The sequence below is a fragment of the Centroberyx gerrardi genome, chromosome 21, assembly GCF_048128805.1.
Source record: "Centroberyx gerrardi isolate f3 chromosome 21, fCenGer3.hap1.cur.20231027, whole genome shotgun sequence".
NCBI lineage: Eukaryota > Metazoa > Chordata > Actinopteri > Beryciformes > Berycidae > Centroberyx > Centroberyx gerrardi.
In genome coordinates, this window is record NC_136017.1 from 964,456 (window position 1) to 974,455 (window position 10,000).

Consider the following 10,000-nt stretch of genomic DNA (forward strand, 5'->3'; position numbering starts at 1 on the left):
TTTTGTTTACATACTGATTTACTGGATTCATTCAGTATGGAGGCTTTGAGGTGTGTCTGCAGGTGACAGAACGAAAGAGAAAAGAAAAGAAAGAAACATGATCTGAGCACCTGTCACTCTTCAGTAACTAAAGGAAGCCTCGGTCACCCGAAACATCAGAGTTAAACAGCCAATGACGTGCAAGGAAATCTGGGGCGGCACCGACGGCGGCCAATCATATTTCAAGGGCAGCCGGCGCCTCCGTCAGTGAAACGCTCACTTCTTTTATTCTCTATTTTCACACTAGATTCATTATTTTCATAGAGTGATTTTATTTTATCAAACATTTCCCCTCAGATACTGTTTTACAGAACTTTATACAACAGACCAATCACATCGAAGGACTTTTTAAAATCAAATCAAATCAAATATTTTCCTGTTTTGTTCATTTCAATTTTGGCTGATTAAAGTGTGGAGGGAGCAGATGTGGTCTTATTATAAACTCTATTCAGTTTGACTCTATTGTTTATAATAAACTCTATTCAGTTCGACTCTATAGTTTATAATTAAACTCTATTCAGTTTGACTCTATAGTTTATAATAAACTCTATTCAGTTTGACTCTATAGTTTATAATAAACTCTATTCAGTTCGACTCTATTGTTTATAATAAACTCTATTCAGTTTGACTCTATAGTTTATAATAAACTCTATTCAGTTTGACTCTATAGTTTATAATAAACTCTATTCAGTTTGACTCTATAGTTTATAATAAACTCTATTCAGTTTGACTCTATAGTTTATAATAAACTCTATTCTGTCTCGTGCTGAAGGCTGCTGGAGGAACATGTGAACTCTTGCTGATGACACCTCTCTCTCTCTCTCTCTGTCTTTCTCTCTTCTTCTCTCTCTCTCTGTCTCTCTCTCTCTGTCTCTCTCTCTCTCTCTCTGTCTCTCTCTCTCTCTGTCTCTCTCTCTCTCTCTCTCTCTCTGTCTTTCTCTCTTCTTCTCTCTCTCTCTGTCTCTCTCTCTCTGTCTCTCTCTCTCTCTCTCTGTCTCTCTCTCTCTCTCTCTGTCTCTCTCTCTCTCTGTCTCTCTCTCTCTGTCTCTGTGTGTCTCTCTGTCTATCTCTCTCTCTCTCTCTGTCTCTCTCTCTCTCTCTCTCTCTCTCTCTGTCTCTCTCTCTCTCTCTCTCTCTCTCTCTCTCTCTCTAGTTAATAGGCATGTGGTTAGCTTGCTGTCTGTCTCGCCCTCATCACTGCCAACCAGTATGAGATGGTCTAACAGCTACTATAGGTAAGTAACACACACACACACACACACATACACACACACACACACACACCAGACTATCAGACCGGTGTGTGTGTGTTGTTCATATTTACGTTCATCTCTTTTTTCTTGTCTCTTTTGCTGTCTTTCAGAAACGAGAGACGAGGACGCACATCACCATGGAAACCTGGGAAACACACACACACACACACACACCCACACACACACACACACACACACTTTCTGCTTCTCCAGTTCAATCTCTGCATCGTGTCTCTAACTGGATGCAACCTGTCGACATTCCTCTCGTCTTTCGTTTTATTTTGATGCTGAAAATCTGTGAAAAACGTGAAAAGTTCTCTCTTTTTTTTGCTTCTAATAGAACTAATGTCATGTTGGTAAAGGTCAGTGGAAACCAGTAATATCTTTGAGGAATTCAGAGATTTTTCACTGGTTTTCAGCCCCCAGGTGACACGACGACTCCCATTTACCAACATGACATTTCACGGTTTCTTTGTTTCCCTGCAGTTTCTATTTCTTTTCTTCTGTCTTTTTTTCCATTTGTGTAAATCAAATAAACTCAAATCTTAAAGTTGCTCTAGTCCAGATTCTACTGTAAAACTGCAGTGTCTTCTGGGTAATGAAGTCCTTCAAACTTTCATTAACGGTGCGTTCACACTGTGAGCAACAGTCAGTCCTTCCTCTCCTCCAGAGCTGAGCGACCAGGAAACTCAGCTGATGATTGGACGCTCAACAAGCCTGTCACCACAGCTGAACTCTTCACCCTCATCCTCAACAGCCAATCAGATTTCTGTTTGGCTGTTGTTTTATTTAGTGTCTTTCTGTCCATTCAAAGCTGTGTGTGTGGTGTCATGAACCAAAAACACTCTCAATCCATTTCTCCACGTTCATTTTCCAGCATCTCTCTGAGCCTTACCAAGAACAGGCCGTTTCTGTCTCCGTGTCTTTAAGGCTCATTAATATTCACGACCCTCCGTTCCGATCGGCTGACCGTTTCGAGAGCGAAACGTGAGACGCCGCGGCCCGGCGGCTACAGGTAGGGAAAACTCTCCGGTAATAAACGATGACGACCGCTTGACCGCTTTGAAAAAAACACTTTGTTAGTCTATTATTTCTTACAGAAATGATAATGAGCGAACCTTTGTGGGCCTCTGGCCCCGCCCACAGAGCCTCTGGCCCCGCCCACAGAGCCTCTGACCCCGCCCACAATCTGTCAGAACAGAGCGACCAAGTCGCTCGCAGTGTGAACGCTCGTTAGATTACTGACATCATTGCACAGGATTTCTGGGTAATGAAGTCCTCAACATTCAAAAATTCAAATGTCACTTGGGGCGCTAAAGTGTGAAGTTGTCTCGTGCAGCTTTAAAGAAATCCTGGTTTTGTGGATTTGAACGTTCCAGACAGGATTGTGTTTCTGCTCCAGCTGCTCTCTGTGGATGTGGACTCTGTTACTGCTGGTTTTATTTAAATCTAATTTAAAATCCTTTCAGGTTATTACTGTACTTCCTGTGTCCAGTAGCTGTCTGTCTCTCCGCTCTCCGGAGCCTTCTACTGCTCCTTTAGCTTCGTTAAGCCGCTCGTTAAGACTTAATTAGTCCATTTAGCTGGTTTCTAGTCAGTTAAACTGCCATCCGCCTGCTGAGTGGATTTAATACATTTCCCTCTGCAGCAGCTTCATGTCACATCAGTGTTTGTCCAGTCCAGTCCAGTCCAGTCCAGTCCAGTCCAGTCCAGTCCAGTCCAGTCCAGTCCAGTCCAGTCCAGCTTCAGTCCAGTCCAGTCCAGCCTCAGTCCGGTTGTCACCGCTTTGTTTTTTCTGTTCCAGACTGTTTGGATCGTGGTTACCAACAGTTACCGTGGCAACCACGCCGCCATGTTGGAAGACTGACAGCCAAATCAAAGACCTAACCAAACCTGCTGGCTCTGGTCTATAAAATCATCTTTTTTTTTTTTTAAAGATATATTTTAGGCACACGGCACGCGGGACGGACCGCGCCCCACACGGCACGCGGGACGGACCGCGCCCCACACGGCACGCGCTCCGCTCGGCGAGCCACCGGGGCGCCACAAATTATCTTTTTTTAAAAACTTTTTTATAGCAGAACCACTGAAATCAGACATTTTCTTTTCCTTCATAAGAAACAATCACATTAAATCAGTCTTCAGTCTTCCAACATGGCGGCGTCTTCCTCATGCAGGGCGCTGCTCACCCCTCTGCACCCCGCTCTCTTCCTCGATAGGGAGAGAATATATGAACTGCTTTTACTGTACAACAAACTGTGATGTGGCTCTACTGTCTACGGCAAGCAGCAGGTCCAAACTCTGAATGAGTTTCACACTTCTGTGCTCTTTTCATTTCAATGTTGTGGGTTTGTGTTTTTTGGTGGAAATGTACACGATGCTCATAAATCAATAATTTAACTGATTCTCTTCATTCAAATGTGAAACGACTCTGTGTAAGAAATGTTTTGAAAAGTGCATGACCAGCTGTCTGCTCATACTGAATGTTCTGTATTAATAAACTGGTTGTTACCTGGACAAAAACTTCACTGGGCTTTAACTGGACACTGGGCATTGTGTTGAAAATGAACTTAATAATAATAATAATAATAATAAAAACAGAAATAGGAAGAAGAACCAACAAATCAAAGAATACAGTTGATGTATTTAGTGAAAGTGATTTATAAAGTAGACTTATTGACTACATAAAGGCTCTGAAAAAAGTAATACATCAAACACAAAACCAGTAGGCTACAATAAAATAATGATGTTTTCCAAATGTATCTCGATAAAATATAAATGAATTAAAATATTATCAAATGCAAGCTTAGTGAATTTAAATGAGTAAACAGTCTACCAGTCTAATGTCTTGGGGAATAAGAAGGTAATTTTAAATAATTTCTTGTAATAATCTTATAAAGGCAACAACAGAAACACAGAGTCACCATCAGCAGCAGAGCAGGAGTCACTTCCTCCTGCGGCCACAGGGCGGCGCTGTCCCACTGAGACTGCAGACTGGAGTTCACATGAGACCTCCAACTACTGTGCTGTCCTATTATATTATTATTGTTTAGTAGTAGTAGTAGTATTAATAATAATAATAACTTTATTTTTTTATGGCACCATTCATACATAGAATGCAACTCAAAGTGCTTTACACAAAATAAATGGATTAAAACAATTAACAAGCAAAAGAAAGACACAATTTGTCTAAATAATGACATTAAAAAAGAAACAAAGATAAAAATAGGTAAGGATAATAACAAAAAGTTATTTTAAACCTCAAGATTATCAGTAGTAGAATTACTATTTATATGATTAATATTAGAAGCAGAGTTATAGTAGTTATAGTATGATTATCATTATGGATGTTACTGCTTTATTATGATAAAGGTTAGAATTTGCAGCAGCACACATTTTCTTTTCTTTTCTTTTCTTTTAGTTTACTTTAGTTCTTGGGACGGGGGAGGGGGCACCCTGACGTCACGGGCTCTGTGATTGGCTGAGGCTGGAGGTTCGGTCGGTGGGCTGTCCGACATCACAGCTACACCCTCCGGTCCAGATCAGACCCGCCGCCCCGCTGACAGCCCGCAGACCGCCGGGAGAAGCAGCCGCTCAGGACGGAACAACGACACCCAGCTGACGGTAAGCTCACCGGGGGACGGCTACCGGTTAGCAAGCGAGCTAACGGCGCGGTCGGGCAGAATTAAGCTAGCCGTGGGAGTTTTCAGTCCCACGAGGAAGCGGCTCTGAAAACACCGGAGATGCTGCTTTATGTAACCGCTCCGTTTCCCCGTTAGATGCCCGAGTACGGATGCAACGCCTTGAGATCCATTATCGGACACACCCAATGAACGCTTTGTTCCTGGTGCCGTCTTGTCCTTTTTCCCAGCGCCACCCCCCTTTCTAACATAACTTATTTACTGACAAGATGTGGATCTGAATTAGAGCATTGATCGCACCGATGTAAGGCTTTAAGAGCCGGGAAACATCAGTAACCGCGACCGCAAACCGCTCGACCGGCGGGTAGCTCAGCGCCTCGCGGATGCTGCAGTCGGTAAGCAGAGATCAGTTTGAGTTGGACCTCGGAAATATGTTCTGTACGTTATTAAAACTGGTGTCTGTGATGGTAAACCCGTTTAAATCACGAACTGAGTGTTTGTGGGAGCTCGATGTCCGGAAAGAGGGAAAGAACATGTCCGATAATGGATCTCTCGCCGCCAGCTGCCAGATAACGTAGTGACTGTTAGCTCGCTAGCTGAGTAGCAGCTAGTTAGCCAGCTGACGCTAATTAACGGAAAGCAGCATCTGCTCTAACTGTTCGCTGTTTCATTCTTGACTCTCTGTTAAAGTAACGAACCGCAGATGTAACGTTATACCCGGAAGAGCAATGACGTCATCATCACGGTGTTAGCCGCGGTTAGCCAGCTGATGCTAGCGGGCTTGGTTAGCTCGTTGTCTCTGTCCTGACTGGATGCGGAAGCGGTGAATAGATTAACGGCATCTAACGGACGGAAACAGCGTAGTTTTAGGACTCTGGAAGTGTTCAGGAAGGAAGGGAGGAAGGAAGGAAGGAAGGGAGGGAGGAAGGAAGGGAGGAAGGGAGGGAGGGAGGGAGGGAGGCAGCTGGAAATGTCAGCGCTGCTTAGCTAACGGAAAGAAGCGGATTTAGACTCAGGAACTCCGGCGATATTTTCCTCTTTTCTTGACTGTTTAAGGCTAACTAACAGTGTGTGTGTGTGTGTGTGTGTGTGTGTGTTTCAGACGGTCTGTCCTGTTGTTTGAACCGGTCTGGAGGCTTGTTGCCAGAGGAAACGCCCTTCATCCTCAACCAGGAAGCTCCCCGGCTCCTCCTCCTCCTCCCCATCCAGCAGCAGCTTTGCCACCAGAGACCCGGCTGCTGGTGCATGCTGGGTAGCGTACCTATATAGAGCGAGCAGGCCAGCAGCAGTCAGGAGCGAGTCACAGCCTCACCTGGATCTGGCTGCAGCCTCATAATAATCCTCTAAAGAGCATTAGCGGGCTAAGTTTGTCCCGGGCCGGTGACGGCTCCAGATCAAGGGGAGAAGGACTTCACCGCCGCCGCGCGCCCGGCGGAGGCTGACGGCGGTCCGACGGCGGCCGATCGACCCCCCGCCGCCATGATGCAGATAACGGATTCCTACAACCAGAAGAAGTCGCTGTTCAACGCCATGAACCGCTTCATCGGCGCCGTCAACAACATGGACCAGACGGTGATGGTGCCCAGCCTGCTGCGGGACGTCCCGCTGGACGACTGCGCGGAGCTGAGGGAGCTGCGGCGGGCGGCGGCCGACAACGCCGCGCCCGCGTACTTCCGGGACGGAGACATGTACAGCTCCTACGTGCTGCTGAAGTCCATCCGCAACGACATCGAGTGGGGCGTGCTGCAGGGCGAGAAGCCGGGCGGGACGGGCGGGACGGGCGTGGAGCTGGAGGAGGAGGACGACCTGGAGAAGCAGTTCCACTTCCACCTCAGCGGACTCCACGCCGTTTTGTCCAAACTCACCCGCAAGGCGAACACGCTCACCAACCGCTACAAGGAGGAGATCGGCATCCGAGGCTGCGGGAACTGACAGACAGGACTGATGTGAGACCAGATGATGAATAATAACGATATAAATATATATTTCTGTTATGAGAGTTATGATGTCGAGGCCTGGGGATATTTCAAGAAAAGTGGGATTACTGAGCCAGATAACTGGAAAAAATAGACGTAACACTCGAGTTTTGGTGTCATTTTCTCAAATTTAACTCAGATTTTGTTGCTTGTGAGCGTCTTTAAACATTTAAAACGTGCTTACATGATATTTTCTCCAGTTATTTGGCTCATTCAGGCGTCCTGGTTGTTAAATACTGATGTGTTGTGTCGTTTCACACGGTGGATTATCATTTGTTTATCATTTTGTTGTTTTCTTCTGATTGTTTGTTTGCACTCTTTCTGGATCGGGGTTTTGTTGCCTCTGTTCTTCTGTCTGTTCATTTCAAACACACCGGGACCAGCAGGACCAGCTGCCGGTCCTGCTGGGACCGGACCGGGCTTTAACATCAACATAATCATGAGAAATTATTGTGGTACTGATGAATAACAATATCTGTCGACGGGCAGAAGTCATGGTAAAGTGTGATAAAAGTCTATAGATTTCAAATAATATTCCCTAGTTTGTTTCAGATCTCATTTTGTGGGAGATTTGAATTAGTTTTTGCTCTTTGTCATGAATTCAGTTGTGTTTTAGGAGAACTCGGCATCATTATTTCTTCATGACGTCGTTCTACTGAAAGACGATGAATGATATGAATTACTGCCATAAAACCTGAGTGAGAGAATATCGGCCGAACAGGTCGATTTTCACTTGAGTTTGTTTATTCTGCTAGTCACTGGAGTTCTGTTCAAAGACGGTGAAAGTGTCTGGAAAGTGAATCTACTGTAGCCGCTAGTTTTGGAGACGTTTCATTGGCTGATGAAGTCCGTCAGCAGGCGATGTTTACCTGAAGCTCCGTCAAAAGCTCAGCTGGTTTCAGCTGTTTGGACGGACTGTGTTGGGCCGATCCGTGACATCATCGACACTGACACACCCTGACAGACCGGGTCAGTTATCTTCTCTCGTCTCCAGACTCATCAAGATTATTTCAGGTTTTTTTTTAGTGAAATCATCGTAATAATTTCACCGCTTTCAACAAATGTGACTTTTTCCCAGGAGAATGTAACTTGTTTCAGGACATTTTCTTGGTAAAAAGTGAAATTGTCTTGGAGAAAGTTTCTTGTTTCCAGATTTTCTTCATTGTTTTCTGATGATTTCTTGAAAGAAGAAGTCATATTGGCATGAAACAAGAGAAATTTACTGAAAGCAGCAGATTATCTGCCAGTGCAGAGAGAGAATTTGACTGAAAATATCATGAAAGAAGCTGATAGGTCTGGAGACAAGATGACATCACTGGACAGATTGTCATTTATTTTTTGGAGCAAGTTTTGACTGAAATACATTTTAACACATTAGAAATACTCATGTGAAACCGCCCAGTCCAATAAAATCTAGCTGGCTGGTAAAACGGTTAAAGTGTCCGGTTCATTGTGCTGGTCTTGTCATGCAGGGACCCTAAAAAATGTAAGTCCACGACTCATTCTGGGTCCCAAACCAGAGTTTAAGAAACCAGGCTTCAAACTAATGATGAAGTGTAACGTCCGGTTTGAGACTTGAGGAAACGATCGACAACACAAACGCTCCTGTGACTCTGACTGATGAACGCTGTGAGGAAGATGAAAACAAAACAAACTGCTTGATGATCGGATCTGGATCACGGAGGGATTCAGGAGATGAAGAGTGTAAAGTTATATTATAATGTCACTTCCACATGGAGCTATGCATTTTTCTATTTAATATACTGTGTGTGTATATATATATATATATATATATATATATATATATATATATATATATGGCTTGGCAATTAAAGGTTTTGATGATATCTTTCTGGTTGAGTGACGTTTTTCTGAACATGGTTCTGGTTTTGCTGCATCCAGATCGGCTTAACTCTTAGAAACTTTTAGAAAATCTTTGAGACATTTTGGAAAATCTGAGGCATTTTAGAAAATATTTCAGATATTTTAGAATTCTTTTGTGCATGTCCCCCAATTTAATTGACAAAAATACACAATTTTTCAGGAAGTAATTGGATTCTGATATTTTTTGTCAATCTTCAACAACTAAACTCCCATGGAGTCGCAGTGTTTGTGTGAGACTAACACCTTACTTTAATCTCTGGATTGTCCTTAATTTCTCCATTACATAAACATGAAGTATCCCTTCAAAATAAGAGTGAAACCAGATTCAGGTGTTTACACGACGAAATAAGTGGAAGAATTGAGCAGAAAACTAAACAGGTTATTCTGACTAATTTTTATTTGGTAATTCTTCCTCATAAAGACCAAGAGCAGAATCTGAGAGGTGAAACAGAAACACGACTTTAGTTTATTTCCTGACCTGATGAAAGTATTACTGGTACAGAAGTGGATTGTGTATTATTTAATAGTATTTATAGGAATGTCTAAACCCTTTACTTTTGACAATTAAAATTAGAGCTGAACAATTTCAAGTCAAGTCAGAACAAATCAAGAGTCCAGTATCAATTTAATACCTTAAAGAAAACTAAATATCTAGGACTTTTCAATGCAATATGGTTTTAATAGGATAAAAACTTGGTAAGAGCATCATGAGTTTGATTTCTATAATCAGTTTCAACTTCAATAAATTCAATCATTCCATACAAATTCAGAAAACAGAATTTAAATTCAGTCGTCCGCTGGAACAAATCTCATCACTTTCAATCTAAGTCATTTACACAAACACAAGATCTCAAGTCAAGACTTTAGAAACCTTTTCAAGTCATCAAAGTACAAGTCAGAGTCAAGTCCCAAGTCACCAGAACCCAAGTCAAGTCAAGTCTCAAGTCTTCTCTTCATGCAGCAAGTCGAGTCTCAGCTGTTAAAACACAGGAAGTCGTGGCCGTGTGTCTCTGCTGCTGTCAGTCAGAGTTTTGTCTTAATATCAGATTATCAAGTCCGCTCTGTCTCTGCTTCCTGCCTCTCACTGAGATAAAAGACGAAGTTCATCATGTTCCAGGAAGGAAGTTGAGTCACTGAGCTGCAGACGTCTGAACACTCTGGTTTCAAAACAAAACCAGAACCTCCCCATGTGAAACACACACGACTC

The 10,000-nt window shown here is 43.3% G+C and overlaps 2 protein-coding genes across 2 annotated transcripts in view; both read left to right on the forward strand.

Moving 5' to 3' along the window:
- The window catches only part of LOC139921669 (adenylate cyclase type 8-like), a 23,689-nt gene extending 18,564 nt beyond the window's left edge, over positions 1 to 5,125 (forward strand). Inside the window, exons 21-22 of the mRNA XM_078291229.1 lie at positions 4,786 to 4,916; positions 5,072 to 5,125. Coding sequence (XP_078147355.1) covers positions 4,786 to 4,916; positions 5,072 to 5,125 — 185 coding nt within the window. The remainder of the gene's footprint in view (positions 1 to 4,785; positions 4,917 to 5,071) is intronic.
- Positions 4,836 to 8,756, forward strand: LOC139917606 (mid1-interacting protein 1-B-like). Its single transcript, XM_078291183.1, has 2 exons — positions 4,836 to 4,916; positions 6,036 to 8,756. Exon 2 carries the CDS (start codon positions 6,413 to 6,415, stop codon positions 6,863 to 6,865), a length of 453 nt encoding a protein of 150 aa, XP_078147309.1. The 5' UTR covers positions 4,836 to 4,916; positions 6,036 to 6,412; the 3' UTR covers positions 6,866 to 8,756.
- Positions 8,757 to 10,000: the final 1,244 nt, after the last annotated feature.